Source organism: Ambystoma mexicanum, chromosome 3p (genome assembly GCF_040938575.1).
Source record: "Ambystoma mexicanum isolate Mex_15411 chromosome 3p, UKY_AmexF1_1, whole genome shotgun sequence".
In the NCBI taxonomy this organism is placed as follows: Eukaryota; Metazoa; Chordata; class Amphibia; order Caudata; family Ambystomatidae; genus Ambystoma; species Ambystoma mexicanum.
In genome coordinates, this window is record NC_090925.1 from 279037678 (window position 1) to 279060275 (window position 22598).

The following is a 22598-nucleotide window of genomic DNA, read 5'->3' on the forward strand; positions in this document are numbered from 1 at the left end:
TATTGCATAAATGCATGTATTTTAATGCTGAGATAGACGGGCTTGTACAGCTATCGGTGGGTATGTTGCTGGTGCTTGTTCTTGGAGGTTTGAGTAACACTGTTCAAGACCAGTTCATCACCTTTTAAGAGTGGCTAAAAGTTTGAGGTCATACGAATGACATTAGTGTAGATCTGTAATTGTCGATTCTCTGACCTGAGTCACAGCAGCAAACTGGTCATTGTTACTAAAAATGAAGAGCAAAAGCAGACTAACATAACCAGGCCTGTTCGGGTTTGACCCTCTTATTGCTGTTTTCTGAGGTTCATGAAATTCAGCAGATGCCAGCATTGACAATTTTGTTAACTCATAGTCCCCACTCCCACTGCTCAGCCCATGACACGTGCATGAGATCACAGGTCGGGGGGGGGGGTGCCAACGATGCTTCCCGCCTGGGGTTCAATCTGTTGTAAGACCGGCTCTGGTGAGACGGGTTGGGTGCCTTCTCAAACTGAATTCGTAATAAATAAAGTAAAAGTGTTTTCATTGTGCGCTGCATCCTTGGCCAGTATCAAGAGTCCTGGTCTGGAGTGTGACGCCCCTTTAGATTCCTTAACAATATTACCTGGATTGATTGTCTGAAATTACACACCTGTGTATTGGAGATCATTATGATCCTCTTGATCATTTCCCTGAGGTCTATTCTTGTCTTCAAATCTACAGGGTATATTAATTCAGGATTGCTCTGTTCATTGAGGTCATGATGAGCTCATTAAAAAAAGTTAAAAGGGCCTACCTCTGCTGACCACTCAAGTATGCTAGTCTGATGTGTAGGTGGTTTTCTCTAGAGGATACTGTGTCCACATGTTATAAGGTCTTGGGATAAGATGTTGTCTCTCATCTGTTAGAGTGCCTGCTTACCTCTTCTTAATTATGGAAGCAGGTGGTGTTAGTAAATTAAGAGCGCAGAATTCAGATCTAGAATCTATCGGAATTAATAAATGTGGCTAGTTAAGGCCTTGTTTCCCAATTCAGATGACAAAATCAGGTCCATGTTTAGAGGTTTAGGATTAACTTACCAGCAAATACTAAGGAGTCTGCCAGGATGCCCCTCTAAAGCAAAAGAGTCCACTGTCTTGTGTCCAAACCCATTTCAAACCCTTACACTATAAACTAAACTAAGGAGAAGGGGTGGTCTTCTTGATCCAGAAGAATGGTTCCCTTCTTCTGAACAACTGCCCAAAGTTCACTTCTGGATAATGCAAATGAAATGTTCTTCTCAAAGGGTACACATCAAAGGTCTCAAAAGCTTCCTTGGATTGGTGTTCCAGCAGGACACATAGAAATAAAGTATTGCATCTTCCCAGTGTTAGGGGGATGACTCCTTCCCCCTAACCTTTCTCAGGTTTCTCAGTGGTTTTCCCAATATCAGAACAACTGTCTTCCTTTTGCTGTCATTTTTAGTGTAATTCACAATGCCAAGAGAATGACTGCCTTCTCGTGGCTCCTTTCACAACGTTTGTCAACACCAGGGGGAAATGCCTCCCTTCCCCTGGCCTTTCTCACAATGCTCACAGTGTTCACAGCCCACCTAGTTCACTACCCTACCAGGTACTCTGACTATGAAGATGAGTTTAGAAGCAGATTGTTATTGCATGTGGGCCCCCAAACCTTCTCGTTTCTGCATGGTTAACAATATATGTACCCGGTTCACTATCCTGCCAGGTCTTCTCTTTGTCGGGCTCCAGACCCCTTCGTATTGGTTTCTTTTATCTCAGGCCCCATGCCTCTTGGTATTCACTTTTTTCTCTCGGGTCCCAGACCTATGGCTCTTCCGCTCTGTACTTGGGCAGACCCGACCCAGCAACCCACCAGGTACTGTGATTGTGAAGATGCCTGGTGATGCTGCTTGTTATCGGGTACGGGTCTCTAACTTACTGACTATGGCTTCTTGGCTTTTCGTGGCTCCAAGCAACCACCCCGGCAGTCCAGATACCTGTGGGGGGCTTGCTGGTGATCTCCGGTTGGTTTTGTGCTTCCCTTTCTTTTCGTACGGTTATCTAATGGCCTATCCCCTTGCTTCAGCGTCTCCACCACGTTTCTCGTTCTGCGGCCTGCAGTCCCTCGGGCATAGCATTCCAACGCTCTTGCTCAGCTGAACACCCGCTTCTTCTGTGGCTCTGTTGGCCCTTGTTTGGTGGCTCAACCTCCTGGTAAGCGTCCCAGTCTCTGCTTTCTGACCAACTCTCACTCTATGGCTGCCTCCGAATCGCCCGGTTCCTCCAAGCAGGATCTCTGTCACAGCCATTGTTTCCCTCTTCTCTTTTGAATTAGGTCTGCCCAATCAGAAGTCGGAAAAGACAAGACCGTTCACTCTGGTTTTCATTAGTGCGCTCTATGCTTCTGCACTTCTTCCTCGTACCAGTACTGACCTTGAGGATTCCCAGTGACTCAGTTGGTCTCTCCCTCGTCTCAGTACATAAGGGATACAGGTCCCAGGAGGAGTCCACACTCTTCCTTGTCCCAGTAATTCCAACCTTACTGGTTTTAAGGAAACAGATGGGAACCCTAAGGATGTTGTCGTAGGGGGTTGGTGAAGAATGTGGGTTATGGTAAAATGGGCCATGGGGATAACACGTTCTCGAAAGGTCAACACTAATCCCTTAGGGGGCTTCCTCCCTATGAGATCCACCCGCTAATTACCACTCTGAGTGGGACTATGCAGTCTCACCTCCTTTGCCTCATGGGAAGGGGATCCCCCTATGGGAGAAGGGGCGACATCCAAGGATTCATCACAATTCATTGCCTTTGCACTCCTCAAAGCTGGAATAAGATGAATTAGTGTAATTGCTAACAGGTCAAGAAAATGCTTTCCTATTAGTCATTAAACCTCTTTGCTGCCCAACCTACGTGGATGCCTGGGTGGATATATATACTGTCTGTTTATTGTTGTAAAATAAGCTCTCTGCTAAACAAACAAATACCACGTCCTCCCTATATAGACACAAAAGACAGACATACCTCTGTGTAAAGTTTGAAGAACAAATCTTGAAATTGAACTCTGTGAATTGAGTCGTCTTCATGCAGGTGGCACACGCAAAACAATGCAAAACTAGAGCGCGCCATTTAAAGCCTCACCCCATCTCCATTGACTGCTCTTCAAAACACCAATGAAAATAAATATCCATCAAGCTCACACGATGATGTAATAGTGGTGATTTGCCTAGAACTTATACCACAAACTATAAGGGAGTGAAAGAAAGTGACTGGGAAATAACTGATAGAATCTTGTGACAGTTTGAACCTTTGCACTATCTAATAGGCTCCCTTCAGAGATAACAATTTCAGACATTATCTTATTTCATTTCGGAGGAGTGTGACAGCTTTATTGGCAATGGAAGGAAGGGCTGATGTCTAATTGCTCTTTGCTGGTCTACCTTTTTAAAAACAAGATTTGCAAATACTTCACTTTGATTTGTCAGATTCCCTAATGCATTTTCCATTACATGATTGCAGAGGTGACAACAACTAGCAAGATGATGACAAATGTGGAGCTTTCATTGAAAAGGGAAAATACAGCAGAGAAGAGAGGAGGAAAGAAAGAAGGGAGGAACAAAACGGGAAAAAAGAACAGGGGCCAAGGATGAAAGAAAAGTGAGACAGAAAGGGATGGGTAAAAGGAAAATAGACTGAATGAAAACCTAAAGAGTGACGATGGGTCAGTGATACAGACAAAAGAAGGAAAGATTGAATGCAACAAGGAAAAAAGGAAAGCAGTGAGAATTAATACAAAAAACAATGATCAAAAGAAAGAAATTAATGAACGAACAAATGAATGAAGGAAGAAGAATGGAAAGAAGGCAGAAGGAAAGAAAGTTGGACAGCAGAAAAGGAAAAAAGAAGGAAAAATGGCGTGAAGGAAAGATGGAAAGAAAATGAAAGATTAAATGAAGGAGAGAAGGCAGCAATAAATGGAAAGAAAAATAAATTAATGTATTTATTGTATTTGACGTTTTGTTCAGTGCAGGGTCTCAGGGTTTCTTGCGAGGTTCAAGGGTTGAAAAGGTGGGATGTGAATGTTATCAGGGTAGGATAGACCAAGGAAGTTATGGTGGGTGTAGAGAGGCTTGAAAGGAAACGCTTTCACCTGAAATGTCAAAGTAGGACAGTCCATTTGAGCCAAGTCACACATTCCACAATGCTACCTAAAAGCCATTGCTGGAAGTTCACCTCCACACCTGAGCCATTCCAGCAAAGCATTGTGGGTATACAAATGAGCCCAAACATGAGCCTTTTTCTCCTGGGAAATGGCCTTTGTCTTATAGGGTACTGCTACCTTATACCAAGCCTAATTCACCCAAGACAGACATTTTGTAAAGCTATGAAACAACCACATAACTGTTTTCATGCTTATCAGGCGTCATCAGTGCAGTAGAGCCTTGATAGCGTTTTGGACGGAGCATTGATGCATGTATACAGTACACCAAGTAAGTTATGGTGGGTAGAACGATTAGGACAAACAAGTGGTAGCAAAGACTATGGAGAGGTGGGTTTATGTGTGGGAAAATATGTGCGTTTTATAGACTCTTTCTGACAGTGGTGGTGGAGGGGGCAGTGCAGATGTGAAGAGGTAGGGTGTTCCATGCCCCCAGTGCACAGTGGGTAAATGCATGCTCCGTGTGACTGTTAGTTTGCAGAGTGGAATGCGTAGGAGATGCCGACTTGCTTGCCAGGTGTGTACATGGGTGATGATGGGCTTGAGTTTGTTGTAAACTTAAGTTGGAGTTTTGTGGGAGATGGCTTTGAAAACAATGCAGAGACCTTTGAAGGCAATTCTTTGGGGGACGGGGAGCCAGTGGAGCTGGGCGAGAGCTGGGGTGATTAAGGCGAGAAGGAAAAAATGGAAGAAAGGCAAGCGAGTGAAAACAGCATTGCAAAATATCCTTCAACATTAGCAAATTAGTGAATTACAGAGTTGTATCATTTCACAATAAATGTTTCCTGCTGTCAATTCATTCTTGATAGTTTGCAGCCGCCCCCACAGCTCTCTTCTACAGCAGCAGCGAACAGTCAAGACTATCATTGATACTTAACAGAGCCTCACCAGCGCAGAAGGGAAAGGTCGCTGCTTCAACTGGAGGGCAGCTTTGTGAGACTTTTAAGCATCGTTTTGAAATCTCCTAGTGTCCCCCAAGATGGCGCTGGTGATTAGGGCAACTTTTCATAATAAATGTATTACTTACAGTTCCCATGTTTATTTTCGCTGTCCCCCTTGGAGCTCGCCAATGTGGCAATGGTCTTGGTATTTCAACATTGATCAAAGCAAAGCTGCCTGGACTTCTCTATTAGCCTCGCCCCTACCTTCCCTCCATGAAATCCCTTCCCTTTCTCCTTCTTCCCTGCAGATGAATCCATGTCACAGGGTACCCCAGGCTCCAGTCCTGGCCTTGCAATCCTCCATCAGTTGCATTGTGGAGTTTGTAGTATTGGATGAATAGAATGAAATGGACTAGAGTAAAATTAATGTCCAGGACTGACGCTGACATCGAACCACCCGGGAACGTTGCCTATAGCACTTTGAAGCAGCCCCGATGCTATAGTAGGCGCTATTCATATATACTTTCGTTCAACACACTCTTTACATGACTCCTCTAATTCTGGCATGAAGGTTACTTTTGGGCAATCCTGTTTTGTAGTCAAAGGCGCTCCGAATGCTGGGAAATGTAGGTCGATACTTATAATGGGAACCCTGAAACTATAATTTCCAGAATGCAAAGTTCCGTTACCTAGCTGAAGGTGACATTTATGAAATTGGCCTAGATGACAGCTGTGCACCTGTGGTGGGTGATGGGAGTAATGGCATTTCAATAACATGGTAACCCCATATATAGGGAAAAGGGGTCGAGAGAGTGGTATAACGGCAAGGTTGAGTAGGGTACTCCTACAGTCCTATGTCGCCAAAGCTGGCCTTTCCTTTTACAAAGCATTACAATCTTGGACATTAGTCCAATTGGTTTGACTGAAGTAAACCAAAACGGCAACTTCCGGTATGCCTTAGTTTGGTAAATTACAGAAAATATTGGTGGCAACATAATGCTCCAGCCATAACCGCCCAAAATCCCCTGCATCACGCTCGACACCATTAACCACCCGCTTAGTGCATTTTGCGCTGCACAGTGTCATGGTTCTCAGTATTCCTATGGGCCTACGACGCCCAGAATGCTGAGCGACGTTGGCTACAAAGACAGGACCGAGCTCTCCTGTGGTTGACTCTTTGCCAGTAGGTCCAGCTTTTCAGGGCTGAATATAACACGTGACGGAGACGCCCACACCTTGTTCTGGGGGAGGGGGGGAAGTTTTATGGAATGTTCGCTACTTCCTAGGCCTTCATTTAAGCCCTTCCCGCAGCCTCCTGGATGTTGGCGTTTATGGAGCTGCGCCTTTAAGGCCGGCCAGCCAGCCGGCCACCGTATAAATAGGCCTCTCCTGGGACTCGGGAGTAGTTCCAGAGATTTTTTTGTTGGGAGGTAAGCGGTGCTGGGTTGAGCTCTGCTGATGTTACGCAGGTGGTTACCCGATGTCCTCTGCACGGCGCTTAAGTCCCGTTCGCGCTTGTTTTCAGGCGTAGGCTTATTTGGCTCGTTTAAGCGCCAGCCATGACTTGAGTTACTTGGAACGAGGCCCTTGGAGATGTCCGTTTTGCAGCGGTTTGTGGTGTTCCCCTGTGGGCTCGCCGTGGCAGCTGCTTGTCCTCAGTTTTGGTTCTTGCAGGACTGCTGCTGCAGGGGCGGCCCCAGCCTCCTACCGCGTGTTTTTCCAATGCCAATGGAGAGTAACGGAACCCAATATTGGAAACGAGACAGTGACACACCAGTGCTTTAAAGTGGGGTCGGTTTGCAGGTGCTCGCCAACCCGCCAAGCTAGGAAGGCGGACATTCTGGTAGAGCGATATTAGCGCTGCTCGTTTCGGAGCAGCGCCTCGGGCAACGTAGCTTTTTAGGTGCACCCTGTCAGCAGGCAGTGCGAGTGAGATAACATGTGCCAAGGAGCACACACTCTGGTTAAGCAGTGTGTCTGGGATCCTTTCACATAAACTTGCACTGTGTTAAGCAAGCTTGAATATCCCTACGCAAAAGTTCCATTTTATATCCAACTAGCCGATATCGTGTTGTAAACTTAGCTTTGAAAGGGGACTGTTATTACTGCTCGCTTTCATTGCACAGTAAAAAATTCGTTAGTTGAGTGGAGAGCTGTGTCCAAGCGTACAGCTGAGAACGTTTCAACACATCTCTAATTAAACCTTCAAATATTCTAATGGGCAATGCTAATAAAGAAACGGCTTAGTCATTTCCCCGTCTTTCCATATCATGTACTATACCGGCAAAGTTGCAGGATGATAATACGTTTTAACAGAATGTTGCATGGCATGACGGTAATCGGACACACACCCTGATTCCCGAGTCACCCTTTACATATTTTTGGATGCCCTCTTCAACCTGGAAGGTGCATCGTATGGCAGCTTTAGAGCACAGTTTCATGTTCTGACCCATCAAATCGCCATACATTAAGGGCCACAGTGTCTTGGTGACTCCAGACAGGGGTGCAACCAAACCTACATTTGGGGGGCGGGGGCCTAAGTGGTGGTGGGAGGGGTCACTTCAGAAAGTAGGCAGGGCAAACTTGGATGCTCCGCCCCCACAGTTCTACACCCACACCCCACCCCCCAGGTCTGGTATGGGGACCAACTATCAAATGGTCCATTTTATAGTGCACTATGCAGAGAGGGGCTGGAAAGTAACAGCTTTAAAGTTTTACTGTGTATTCATGTACATTTTCCTGCACAAAGTAAACCTTAACACTGCCAGTTTAGGGAAAGGCTTCCCTCGCCTCTCTGCCTTACAAAATGCCAGTGTGCACATTCAGGATGCACCTATGTTAACATTTTAGGTGGGGGCTAACCCTTCAAATGTTGGGAGAGGTGTTAACTTCAGAGACAGTGGGTGAGTGGCAAACTTGCTTGTGTGGGGGCATCTAACGTCTTAACACATTGTAATGAGACTATTCTATTCTAGTGCAGCTTCGATGTTACAAGCAGTTAACTCTCTCATTTAAGTCTGAAACGCCCACTTAAGGACTGCTGTGAGAAGGAGCTGTCTCCTGCTCTTTCCCCCGCCCCCTTCCAATCACTCTACTGGCATGTAAGTACTAACCGCACATCGCCACTTCAAGTGCCTACAAATGTTTGCATATGAATGCAGTTTTCACAACGAAATGCTTTACGTAACTAAGGTTTCCACAAAGCAATTCAAGTGATCAGACCTCGGGTTCTCCGAATTTCAATCTTCCCAAACCCATTGCAGATCACTCAAGACTCGGGTGCTTCTGACCTGCACCTGCATGTCCACATCGTCACTCCTGAGGCCCGTCGCAATGCCTTTCACACAAAGCTTACATTAGATTGCAAAACTACACCTTCTTACAATAAAAAGTTTGCAAGTGAAAAGGCAGGTTCAAGTAGACTCGGCGCTGCATCCTGTGCCAAGAAAGTTTATTTGTGTTAAAGTGCTGTATTCAGAAAAGTGGTGGAAGTGGAAAAAAGGAACGAGTGGTACACTGCATCCGAAAAGGAGGGAGTGAGATGAGGGTGGGTAGGACTGTGCCGTATGGGGTTTGACCTTTGGTTTGCCATCTACAATGTCTCTTGCTTTGTGGCTAGACAAGACATTGCCTGGAATAATAAACAAGCACTGGCAAAGCAAACATGGGCTTTTGAGCAAGTATGGGATGGGCACTGATCTTATAACCTTGCAATAAGATGGTAGTGGCTGAACAATTAAGTGATTACCTAGGCATATGGTGGCAACTGGCAAATGCCTTTCTAATACCTCAGCCAAAAACTGTTGGCTTTGCGATTGCTTTTTTTTAGGTTCAAAGCAGGTAACATATCTAAATCAAGTGGCTATAAAAGTAAACTTGGTTGGAGCTTTTTTTTATTACACCAGAAGCCATTTACCACTGTAATTAAGCCATTAACTCTCAGCAGACTGCTTAGAAATAACCCTGGAAGCATAATGGTTGATGTTGATGCTTGATAAAGCAAGCTCAAAGAGATCACATCAGGATGTGTTTTGGCAGGGGCAGTAGTGGGTGGGATTGGACATAGGAATTAGCATGGGCAGTCAGTGGGCTGGTAAATGACAAATACAATCAAGCTGTGCACCCCTCCTAATTGTACTCCAGTTCAATAGTTTCAGCTTGAAGCCAACATTTAAAATGGATGAAGTAAAAGTGAACCTCTCTGGTCATTGGCTGCTCTGGTGGACTCCGCTCTGGTCCTTGGCTCCCTTGCAAGTTGGACCTTTCGTCCATCCCTCCTTGGTGCAGGGGTACGCCGCACACTACACTAGGAGAAATATGCGTTTTAATGCATTGTACGGCACACTTTCTGAGAAATTGAATAAAAGGCCAGAGTGTTTGCAGTTTTGTAGGCTAACGGAAATCTAAAAGTCCAATACATGCAAGTCACCAACAGTGCACAGAAACATTAATGCTTTAACAAAAATGCTTTCCTATTAAAAATGCCATGCCACAATGAAAACATGTCCAACTGACTGCACAATGTAGACCAGTCTAGACCCGTAATAATATATTACATTAAACCATGCCAGGCCACACTTGGACATACCTAGACTGGTTGCACCAAAATGCCAGTTGAAGTATTAACACTTAAAATGGTTATTTTATCAGATGCCCAGGAAAAATATACAATGCTGCAGTAAGAAACAGCTAGACTGGCAGAATGCAAATGCCGTCTAAATGAGTTTAGTTTCTTTCTTTAAACTGCGCACCGAACCCTGAAGTAACTGGGCGCCGGAGACTTGGAGCAAGTTACAACAGATTATAGACATACAAGAAAATAACTAAGTGCAAATGACCGGGTTACATGGTGGTTGAGTGGCAAACTCAGGAAAATTGGTTAGTATGTCAGACAGTGGGAGAGTTCTTGTTGGCGAGCTGGGACTTTGTTTTTGCTCTGAAGGTCCAAAAGGATGGTTCTGCTCTAAGGTTCATAGGTATAGCGTTCCAAAGTTTGGCAGCTAGGACCGTGAAGCTGGAGTCGCCTACTCTTATTAGGGAGAATTTAGGGATGGATAGGCATTGAGAATGCAGTGTTCTGGTTGGTCTGGCTGATGTGTTTATTGAACTTGTCTGGCAGGTACTTGGGGGCGTCATTAGAGGCATTTGTGGATAACGAGATATCTAAGGGTGATTCGATCTTGTACAGGGAGCCAATGGGCATCTTATCTGAAGCTGGAGATGAGTGCCGCGGTATACCCGGAACCGCTCTGAGGGCATTATTCTGTAGCCCCTGCAGTTTGTTCGAATTGTGTTCTGTGGTGCCAAGGAAGACTATTGCAGTAGTCAATTTTTGAGAGCTCTGGCTAGTCTAATGCAACTGGAAGGCGAGAGGAAGGCTTTGCAGGCATTCATGAGCTTATTTGTGTAGGCCGTGGAGGAGGCTGTGGGTTTACTTTTTTGAGGAGTCCAAATAAACCCCTAGGGTTTTGATTTCTTTGGCCACTGTGATTAGGTTACCATCTATATTTCAAAAAAGGTAGCAGGCGCTCCTCTCCAGAAAGAACATGGCATGATAACATGTTCTGAGATGAGTTTGCAGCACATGCTTTTTGCTCACTGTACCTTTCACAGGTGGGAAATATCCATTTGCATATCAGTCTTTGTCCCGCCCACATGGGCAGTCCAGCACCGAAATGCTATGGCAACTCCTCTGAACAAGAGTACCGACAGCAACCCCATACACGTGTTTCAGCCTTGTTGGACCTCATCAGTGAGGTGAAGCTGTGCCTCTCTGAGCACAGTGAGCAGGGAGACCACTTCTGGTTGCCCCCAGGTAACTCGGGGTGACCAACCCCAAGTTCCTTGCAAATATTTCAAAAAAGGTAGCAGGCGCTCCTCTCCAGAAAAGAGGCAAAGCTTCACCTCACTGATGGCCCAACAAGGCTGAAACACGTGTATGGGGTTGCTGTCGGTACTCTTGTTCAGAGAGGAATTGCCATAGCATTTCGGTGCTGGACTGCCCATGTGGGCGGGACAAAGACTGATATGCAAATGGATATTTCCCAACTGTGAAAGGTATAGTGAGCAAAAAGCATGTGCTGCACTCTCATCTCAGAACAGGTTATCATGCCATGCTCTTGCTGGAGAGGAGCGCCGGCTACCTTTTTTTGAAACAGGTTACCATCTATGTTGCAAGAAGCATAATGGGGATCCAGTTTGTTTAGCCGTGGTTGGGAGCCGACGAGAAGGAGCTCAGTTTTCTCGTCATTGAGGCATCAGCCATGTTCTGCCATCCAGGCTTGGATCTCCAGGTAGAGGTTGTTCCGTATGGAGTCCTCTTCATAGCAACCTGATGGGGTGATGAGAACCTGGGTATCGTCAGCATAGTTGGTGTATGTGACACCCAGGTTATCAAGGCGGTCGAACAATAGCTTTGTGAAGTTATTGTATAAGGTCGGCGAGACGCACAAACCTTGTGGGACGCCACAAAGGATGGGGATGGGGTGGGCTGAATGAGGTAATTGCACTTAGCAGGGCTGCTTTATCAGAGATCCCAGAGTTTAAAAAGTCAAGCCACACTAAAATTGCTAGACTGGCTGCACCAAATGTCTCTAGCCACTAATACCACATTGCAGACATGGATGACATTACGATTTATCCCACAATTTACCCCCCCCACAGCCCCTCACCCAAACCCCTGAAATCAGCTTCTTGGCCCAGAACTACCTCCACATCTCTTTTTTTCCTTGTCCCAGTGATTACATATGAGGCTCCTTGCCTCTTGTGTAAGTACTGGGATGAGTGGGACTAGGAGTAGAAGATTACAGGTAATTAAGCCAGGCATTACCTCCATGTCCCTCTACCTCATCCCAGTACTTTGACTCGTACACAAGTACTGGGATGAGCGAGTAGGGCTTTGAGTAATGAAGATTACCAAGAAGTAATCACAGGATTAAACAGTAGTGGTGCAACACCCTTGAGCTGTGGGCTACAGCCTTCCCCCACCCCCCGGCCTCCCACTCCCACCTTGACAATTTGGGCTATGTATATTCTACCTGACTGACCTACAGAGCCGTTGCCAGACAGGACACAGATGTTAAATGGCACGTGGGTTTCGCTAATGCCCAGCAATTAGCATTTCACTGTTCGTACCTGCATTCAAATGCATTTCTTTAGGCAATTGAAATCTTGATGTGGGTTTATTACTTGCATGCAAGGGAAGTGAATGGAAGGGTAGAGAGGGGATAGGAGACTGCTTATTCTCACAGCAGTCCTTGGGTGGGTGCTTTCAGACTTAAGGAGAGTTAACTGCTTGTAACATTGAAGCTGTACTAGAATATTCTCATTAGAATGCATAAAGAAGTTGGCTGCCCCACACAAATAAGTTTGCCCCTGCCTGTGAAGTTGGCTCCTCTCCCAACATGTGAAGGGTTGGCACGTGCCCCTGAAATTGTAAGTTTGTGGTGCCTTTGGAATTTAGGTTTCGTTGTGCCCCTGAACACACCCAGCCACCTATACATTTAATTGGCCACCCTTTCACCATACACTCGCATGCATCATGGGAGCCATATTTCTTCAAAAAGAAATAACCATAATGGAAATAATTTCTTTATGAAGGCAGTGACTTTAAAAATAAACTATTTCTTTTTAAACTCGTAGAGCATGGAGGCCTCCAGCCTAGAGGCTTCCATGTCATGGGTTGGGTGAGCCCTCTGACTTCAAAAAGAGTTTCTTTTTGTAGTCCCTGTGCCTTCATAAATTATTTCTGTTATGCTGTAACAGAAATAACTTCTTCATGAAGACAGAAACATTTAGTTCGAGGGGCCCCTCCCAGGACATGTGGTGGGGCACCATAGAGGGTGCAGGGGCCCCCGTTATGGCAGTGTAGCTAGCTACCTGAAACTCGCATAACCACTGGTCCACACAGGTGACAAAATATCTCAAACTCTCACGATACAGAGACATATCTAATAAGATCTGTACACATGTTGTGACAAAGCAATCTTGGCCTGATCCCTCTGCTACTGCATGAGCCCACTACCCTATTACTTGCAGATTCTGAAGCTCCTAGAAAGTGTGAAATTGGCAGATGTTGTGCAATGAGACTCAATATCGTAGCAGTGTGGGGCAGTGCTCTTGACAGCCATAGCAACTTGGTTGGTAGCAAAAGGGAGAACATTTAATGTTGGTTCAACCAGTTGGCCTGCTATACTACAATCTCTGGTGCACTGGCTGGTGAGACTGTCTGCCTGTCAAATCAAATGATACGAGACTGGGGCAGGGGATGGTCAGTGCAGCAATAATACAATTCTGTGACCATATTAGAGCAACTAGCAGAGGAGCACCTGGTTTGGCCCTACACTTCTTTTTTTTTTTTTGGTAAGGGCATAAACGTTAGTTGTCACTTATAAGCACTCCATGGGCTAAACAGCAAAGCAGGGACTTTAACCTTCTGTGCAATTTAGGCACGGCCACCTTCTTCCATGCTTTACTTCGAGCAACTATTTAAGTTGAGTGTCCAGGCCTACAATAATACTGTCCAATAGAGTTTACTTGCAAAATACACAAATTGCATAGTAAAGCATCATGCCAACATGTAAATTCTTATAGCGGCATGTTGGGCCAAAATAATATTGGTGTAATTTTCCACATTCTGAATGGGGAAAACTAGAAGATGCAACATATTTACCCACTTTTTCAGCGCTTTAAGATGCACACACCTGGCCTTCAGAAAAGCTGGCAAAATTTCACTCCACACCAGAAACACTTGCCTACACCTGCCTAAATGCATAATGTAATGGATTGTTCCTGTAACTAAGTTTAACTAAAAGTGACAGCGCCGCGATGCCTAGGGGTGGCTTTGTGCGCTATACAAATGTAAAAATAAATACATAGTTGTGTAATAAACTCTCTTGGGTTTGGAGACTCGTCACAAACCTCCAGCAATGTGTTTAAGAACATTCAACTAGACATCAAAGCACACATTACTCTTTAGCATTTCAAGCTATTTATGGGTTTGAACAAATATTTCAAGGGTGCTTTATTGTGTTGCTCATTTTAACTGTCAGATTTGCAAGGTGACTGGTGGTCTTTCAGTTGGAAATTCACAATCATGCCGTTGATGACAAGAGACGGGTTGTCTAGTTCGTTACAGCACTGGCTGTATAGTCGGGGACTTGGCTTGTGTTTTTCAGGGGGGCTATGACTCTGGGGAAACGGGCAGTGCTTCATCAGCTGAGCAGATAGATTTGCGTCAGTAAAAAGAAAATGTGTCCAGACGCATGTTCCTGCTCCTTGGAACTGTTACAGGCTTGGCACAGAAGCCCACCCCTTGGGTCACATTTTGAGGTGGGTGGGGTAGCTGGAGCCCGATTAGGTCCTCACGTTGCGCACCTGACTCCAGATATCACTGGTTCCTCCACCCTAACTTGTGACACATTACTGTGCATTTCCTTTAAATCAGCGGTGCTTTGGCATTGCTATGACATCTCAGACAGTGGTGGTTATGACACATGCAGCTCCCTGTTCTGCTACGCCATAGAAAAGCAAGAAACGGACTTTGCACTCCTCAATGTTATCACTGCACTAGAAACTCCTCTGTACCCCTCCATGAAGAGCAACTGTTACTCACTGGATTTGCACAGTCACCTTAACATAATTCCCATGTCTGCGGGTTCAGGTATAAGATCAAGCCCACTGTGCTTCCATATTGAAGCAGACCTGCGGGTGGTACTCAATATAACTACACTTTGAAAAAGTGCCATCATTTGAATGCCAACAATCCATCAGCTTATTACCACTGTGTGGCAGCATTTACCTGGCCATACATTGACACAATAGCAATATGGTAATTGAGCCCGTTTGGTTAATTAGTAGTTAAGCAAGTCTTTAACCCCCAAATCATTTCCAAAATGAAGCGTGTAATTGTCTTCTGATGGTTACCAGACATTTGGTCGAAAAAAATTGGTCGACCAGACAAATGGTCGAACCAATTTGGTGGAAAACCAAATGGTCGAATTTTTTTTTTTTTTTGGGGGGGGGGTTCCTCCATCCCCCTTTTTTTTTTTTTTCCTAAAAAAAACCTTTTTTTAAAAAAACAAAAACCCAAAAAATAAATATATAATTAAAAAAAAATTCGACCGAATGTCATTCGACCAGTTTTAATTCGACCAAATGACTGGAAACCCTTCTGATACCTGATCACCAAGGAAAGTATTCCTCGCCCATTAAAACACTAGATGGTAAAAAGCTAAATCCATGAAATGACCAAACAAAAAAAGCACGCCTCGGCCTTATAGGAACATGGCATAGGTTAAAAAAAGGAAGATCCACGCATAGCGCCCTCACAAATGGCACTGCAAAGCTGAAATTCAGGCCGCAACGCTTGGAGTACAGTACAAATGCAGAGCTTGGCAACACGCACTCGCCTTACCTTTTTCTTTGGATCACTGTGTACGTATTCTATAACATAGCACACTCCATCCAGGGACTTCTTCCACTGACCATGAAGGTGGCGCACAATAAAAACGCCTTGAACCCTGGGCTCTCGGCTTGAGTAGGTCCCAACCCGTATAACACCCATTTTAACAAACACCCTGTGTCACAATGGACTATGAACCAGGCCATTGTGTACAATAGGATATATATATTTTATGATCAAATGCAAAATGAAATAACTAGGCAGCAACCACCAAGTAGTGAAAATACAATTCAAAAGATTCCCACAATAGTTGGTTCCAAATCCTAACAAAATATAGAGAAATCTTTAATGGCAGAATCGGTTAAAAAAAATAACACTCAAGTTGTGCACTCCCCATGCTGTTGCACCAAATTTCAGCTAATTAATTTCTTTATGGATGGAAGGCAGTGGCAAGAAGTCAGGATAAAGAGGGAAACATAGGATTGTAAATTTAGCCCACCACCCCCAGATGGGAGACCAGAAAATAAATTGAAAACCTTTGGAACAAAATGGCATAATCGGATTTCCCTTGTTTCTTGCACAGCAGTTTGCAACTTGATTGAATACCTAGGACAGAAATTTGTGTTGCACTCGAGTGATGAGGAAGCTTACAGTTTAATAACATGACACCAAGGCAATGTGAACACGTGTACGAAAAAGATAGAATGCAAAAGAAACGCACGCGGCAGAATGACGATTCTTTTCTACACAAGGCTTTTGTGACGGGCAGCCATAGAAAAGGGCTGGGATGTCAAAATCCAAAATCTGTTTTCAGGACCAGCAACAGAGTAATTTAATAGATGGGATTCTGATAGAAAGGGGTTACTCTTAATGGGATTACAGTTTGGATTTTTATAGGATAAATGGAAATCGGAATACATGGGCAAATTCGGTATTAACACAGGCTAGTTCTGTTAAGACTATATTTTAATGGCTATAATTATTAAAGAAAGGCACTTGACATGAGGTTGATTTCAAACGTCAACCAGCTCACTGAATCTTATAGGGGAATTAATTGATTTAATTGCATAAATTATGACACTAGGGATTTAACAGACTATGGAAGAACATATCAAAGGAATACACTAACATATACAGGCTAATACAGATTTGTCTATGGAAATGTGAACAGATTATACTGATAATTTGGGATTGTGAATGGGATTTCAATGGGGTGTAAGGGTCAAAAGAGCGGGATATGCAATTTAGGACTGGGCGAGGCCAAAGCATCTGGTCACTAGGACAGCGGGCCCAGAGATCTGGTCACTGGATTGGATGCTGGACAGCTAAGCAAGGTCTGGTCACTGGACAGCTGGATAGGAGCTGGGCAGGGTCTCTGGTCACTGGGTTCTCCTGAATAGGATCAGCTGCCTCTCATCCTTTCTCCCTGGATTCTGGGGTGTCTGGATCTGGATAGCTGGATGTATCTCTGCTTTCCTGGATATTGGAGTCTTGGTTTCAGTGAAATGTCCCTGCCTCCCCCCTGCCCCCTGCATAGCCAAAATGACCATCGGTTTACAATCTGGGGGAGGGGTACTCTGGACTTGCACCTCTTCTGGGATAGGGCAGTCTACCAGGGTTCACGCCCCTCCAGGCTGATTGGAGCAGGGGAAATCATGTGTGTTTGCATTTATGACTTCCCTTTGTCTCCATTTTTGGTAAAATTCAGCTTGAATTCTGAAGCGCAACTTCTATACTACCATAAGAAGTGATGTACAGATTCACAAAGTCACAGGGAATTGGGCAGTCCAGCCGCCGACTCTGTGCGAGGTCGCATCGCTTCTTTGGCACAAATATCTGCCAGTGGCTACACATATTCCCTACATAATTGCGTATCTTTCCACTTAGTTTTATAATTCACCCCAAAATGCATTTTTCATGTCTGTTTCAGTTCCTCAAGTACTAGAAACATGCACTTAGTCTCTTTCTGTGTCTAAAACTCACATGAAAACTCCTTATTCAGGTTTCTGGGAAACATGTCTTATACAAATGTCCTTTATTGTCAATGGGGCAGATTTGTCACAGATGTGGGCGGTGCTACAAACCCCCACAGAAACTCTCTGCCAAGCTTGGTTGGCAACAAAGCTTTTATGATATTTTGCAGTTTTTGACAGTTCCCCCTTCAGAGGGGTGCTGGAGGATATCGCACCTCACTGTCACGCCCAACCCAACTGGCCTCCTTTGTTCCTTTCTGCAGGGATGCTGGCCAGTCTAGTGGGGCAGTGCATTTTCACTTTGGGCTTTTCAGGGGTCCTTGTGGGCTGGTTCCCTTATGGATGCAACTTTTTCCGTGGGAGGCAGGGCATCCTTGTATCAGTGTGTGGGGCAAAACCAGTACTGCAGTTTTTTATTAAAAAAAAAAGTAAACCAGGTCTTGTGGTGGTAAATATAATGTACATTATACAGCAAAACCTATTCCCTCACATTTCTGTGAGCCCAAGGTGTCCTTTAACATTTCACTTTTAAACTGCATTTTCCTGATTTTTAAGAGGGGAAAATTCAGACATGTGTTTCTTTTCATTCCAAATTTACAGCTGCGGTTTCTGCAGACCACCGCTTTATTTCACTTAATCTTCTGAGGAGTTTTGCATATACGGTTGATTTATGGACTCAGAAGGATGCTATACAGTATTTCTGTGATATTGACCTGAGAAAAAGAAACGCCACGTTTTCTTTCATTCACTGCAAGTTTGCGTGTGTTGGTTCACAGTAAAATAAAACAAAAGCTGTGAATGAAAAATAGCATTCTCTGCTCAAGTACTTGCAGTTCTTGAGTTTTATTGCTTAATTTGTCGTCGGAAGAGAGAAAGCACGCAGGGGTAGATTTCCATGAAGCACCCAACTTTGTGATGTCTTCATGAAACAATTTGCAAAAGCCGTTTTGATGTCAGGAGCAGCTTTAGTCTTCCAAGTACAGAACAGGAAATGTGGTGCCGTTCTGAATGTAGATCATTTTTCTAATTTTAATTTGAAAGTGACACATGCAGAGCCATTCTTTGGGTGGCAATGTTCCATGCTCGCCACACATGTGCCACAGAAAGAAAGCACAGGTGTTTTTGGTGGCATTATTTCCATGCAGTTTTTGGTTTGAAGGAGTTCTAAAATGGGCCTTAAATGTACCCCACAGATGTGGCAGCAAGAAATGGGCAGGGAAATGAAGAAATCGCACACAATGCAGAATGGGTCAAAATGGACCACCAAATAAAAAGCTGGTAAAACAAACTACTGGATTTACATCATGTGCCTGACTGTACATATTTGTTTGGTAAATTCATAGGCAAACGCAGCAACTTTTGAGACTTAGTGGTCTGGGGGGCTGACCGGCAAACTATAGACCATATGATCTTGCAAGCTGATTGGGCACTGCCGTTTTGCTAAACCAAGTGACTAATCCGCTTGCAGGAATAGGTACAGCTGTGACTTTGGTCTGCAGCTCGATCGTCCTGCAGAGAAAATCAAAGGCCCTTGGTACCGGTACTCCGGTAGCCCTGTAAGTATACATTTTGAGAAGTGCCGGAACTGAGGGCTGGATAGTGGCAGCCCATTAGAGGCACTACATAAAATCATCCAAATAACATGGCACTGACTCCTTAAAATGGTGTGTATTGCTATCCTCATTAAGAATTGTTGACGTGTTTCTTTTTTTTTTTGTTTTGTCGGTAATCCGTGATGATAAAATGCGACCTCTTGGGACATGCCTATTTCGTTGGTGCACTTTTCTCAGTTGTGTAGGACAATTTGAATGTAATGTTTCATTTTGAAAGTCATCACTACGCCAGGAGCGTGTTTGTCCCATCCACCCCCGCCACTGCCCGTGTTAGCCATCATAGATGTTGCTCTGTATCTGCGTCACTTTTAACATAGGACCGTTTGTTAGGACTTCACCTCAAATTGCATGTTTCACTGTCATTTGAATCTTCTGTGTTGGATTGTGGGCTTATTTGTATTTTTCTTTCCACAGCTGTTACTTTCTGCTCTACAGACGCATTGGCTGTCAGAGGTGTCTTGGAAGAGTTCCCAGCATCATGAGTTACTTCAGCTCACGTCAACCGGCTGCTCTGCTGGGTGCTAGGCGCAGGTCCTCTAGTTCCAGCCGCTTGCCTGGGTCCCCCTTGGACAACCTTGCCCCACAGTGTTCCCCAGCTGCACGCAGGAGCGCTCTCCTGCGTAGTGATGAGAGCCAGCATGCCCGCAGATGGAGCGGCGAGACGAGGAAAGATGGCATTTGGAGCCAAGAAGATCGATTGAAGAGTGAGCAGCACAGGCTGAGGACCTTCACCCATTGGCCCTCCTCTGCGTCCGTCGCGCCCAGAGATCTGGCCCGGTCTGGATTCTTCTACCGGGGACCAGGTGACCGTGTCCAGTGTTTCTCCTGTGGTGGTTCCTTCAGAGGCTGGGTCGGTGGGCTCTCCCCCATGGCCGTGCATCGAAGGCTCTTCCCAGAGTGCCCTTTTGTATCCAGCAAGGAAGTGGGCAACAGTTGCCCGCATTCAGACAGCATGGAGGGTCTACAGCAGAATGAGACCGAAGATGCCCAGCTCAACAACGCGGCTCACCCAGGAATGAAACTGATGTGGTCTCGTCTGACCTCCTTCCACTGCTGGCCGAATTCCAAGGTGCAGCCTGAGAAGCTTTCTGAGGCTGGCTTTTTCTATACAGGTGAGTGCCACACCTGTGGGCGGCATGGCATTGGAGATTTCAATAACTAGCAGATATCCAGCCCCTGCTAAGCTTCATCTAACTGAAGCCACTCGCTCCATAGGCCCACTGGCCCCATGTTGTTAACTGTGTAAGGGAAATTAATGAAGCAGAACCATGACCCAGCATGTGGCCAATCATTGTCTTGAATGCTTTCTAGACGGTGCAATGATCATCACATTAGCAGATCTCATAGCTGTGAAGTTCAGGAACCTGAGTTGTAATTCATTGCCTATTAAGCAATTCGGTAAGTAATTGAGCTGTGTGAGTTTTCAACATCACAACGCAAATTAATAAACATTTACATCTTGGAATACGCACTGCCAGGCTTTCCAAATCAATCCCTGCTCCATAAAAGGACACCAATGTGACGGGTGTAGCCCAGCTGGTGAAACTGTGTTCTGCGCCTAGTGTGCTGAGCAGAGGCGTTGCTGGGGGGCAGGGGGCTTAAGGGGCTATAGCCCTGGGACTTTTGGTTGTAGCCCCAGATAGAATCTCAAAGTCTACAATCAAAAGGCTAGCTAGCCCAGAGTCCTGACAATCCCAACATTAGTGTAGCCCCAGATCTCTTCCAGACCTAGCAACACCCCTGGTGCTGAGGGCACCATGGATGCAGGTTTGTCTCTCCTTTTGATCTGCAGGGTGGGCCCTGAAGGAGACATTGTGGGCACTGTGGGTGGCGGATAGAGGTTGAGGGAGAGGGCACTGCTTTCCCCAGCAAAGGCTGAGGAAGCTTAGTTCTTTAAGTTGCGATAAGTGAAATGAAAAGCTTTCACCTAGCAACATGCTTGAGTACTGGTACTCTTTCAGTACTCAAATGCTCAAAAATAAGTGCATGTCAGAGGTGGCCGAGGCCCGAGCTGAAACGGGGGCTCCAGCCCGACCCTCACTTAGGGCTGGTACCCCACATGCCATGGGCGAACCATGGCTGCCCACCACACCCATCGGGCGAGAAACAGAACGGAAGTTATAAAGAAAACAAAACAAATACTGCTTGCTGGGCCCACACACTAGCAGCCAGGCACTTCCTTTCCCACCCCCCCCACACAGGATTGGCTGGGGGCAGAACAGGGGTCACCAGACCCTCTTAAAGGGCGGATGGGAGAGGCAATTGCCCTTTTTCTTATCCGTTCTTTGAGGTGGTTTCTGGCTTCATGTGGCTGGGCAGTGCAGGAGATCGGGTTACATTTCACCACTTGAGCCCCATGCCTTCCTCACTTCCTGCCCTAGCTCACGTGCCTTCATTAAGTTTCTTTCCTTTCCAGGTCAATTTTGCCAGCGCCATTGCAGTCTGGGAAGCGGGGGTTGCAGCTGTGCGGGCAGTAAATGCAAACTAAGCTGAGAAATTGATGGCCCTTGTTTTGTGCAGATTTTGGCCACGCCACTGCAGTCCCCTCTTGGGAAGCAGCAGCAGCACAGGCAACATTAATCCACAAGAAGGAAATAAAATAAATGGGAAGCCGGGTGCCTGGAGGGCAGCTGGGCCAGTATTTCAATATTGCCCGCACAGCTGCAGCCCCCACTTCCCAGACTGCAACGGCACTGGCAAAATGGACCGGCATGGGCGGGTTACTACTTGCATGTCAAGGGAGTAACTGGAAGGGTTGGGAGTGGGCGGGGCGGGGGCAGGCGACTGCTCATTCTCACAGCAGTCCTCAAGTGTGTGCTTCAGACATGAAGGAGAGGAGTAACTGCTTGCAACATTGAAGCTGCAGCAGACTAGTCTCATTAGAATGTGTTAAGAAGTTGGATGCCCCCCACATGAGTAAATGTGCATCTCCCCAAGGCCATATAATCCATATGGCCACGCTCCTGGCTCGGGTGTGGTGGGCTCCTCTAGCCAGTAACCCTAACCCCCAGCCCCCCCCGGCTAGACCCTACCCATGCATTCCCTAGCTCACCCAGGTCTAGTGCAGGTACTGAGGGTCGGTTAGGACCAGCCCATATGTCCTGACCTCTTAACTGAGTGGTGGTTCCTGATTCCTTGTGGTGTTTGCAGGAACCACTTTTACTTGCTGGCTTCGCTTCCTTCCCTGATGGGGGCATATATCAGTTTGTGGAAGGGAATCTTACTCTAGTTACCAATAGGATAGCAACAGAAGTTGTTTTCCACACAATCCCTTAAATCTCAGTTGGTTGCTATTTAATGGCAGGGTAGTGTAAGAGGATTCAATTCAACACTACAGCTAAGTCAATGCCTAGTCTGGGATACTGAATGGAAACCCTTATTGATATATCTTTATGTCCAGTTCATGCGTTCTGGATGACTACCCCTATATAATATCCCTCTCTTGGAATCCCCCTGACCCCACTGAGCCAAGAACTAGTTCTGTTTTGCAAGTTTAAACGGTTTATTTGATAATTTAAATAATATATATATATA

At 45.5% G+C, this 22598-nt stretch overlaps 1 protein-coding gene across 1 annotated transcript in view; it reads left to right on the forward strand.

Moving 5' to 3' along the window:
* The first annotated feature begins 6437 nt into the window (after positions 1-6437).
* The window catches only part of BIRC7 (baculoviral IAP repeat containing 7), a 62622-nt gene continuing 46461 nt past the window's right edge, over positions 6438-22598 (forward strand). Inside the window, exons 1-2 of the mRNA XM_069650785.1 lie at positions 6438-6506; positions 19479-20176. Coding sequence (XP_069506886.1) covers positions 19543-20176 — 634 coding nt within the window. The 5' untranslated portion in view covers positions 6438-6506; positions 19479-19542. The remainder of the gene's footprint in view (positions 6507-19478; positions 20177-22598) is intronic.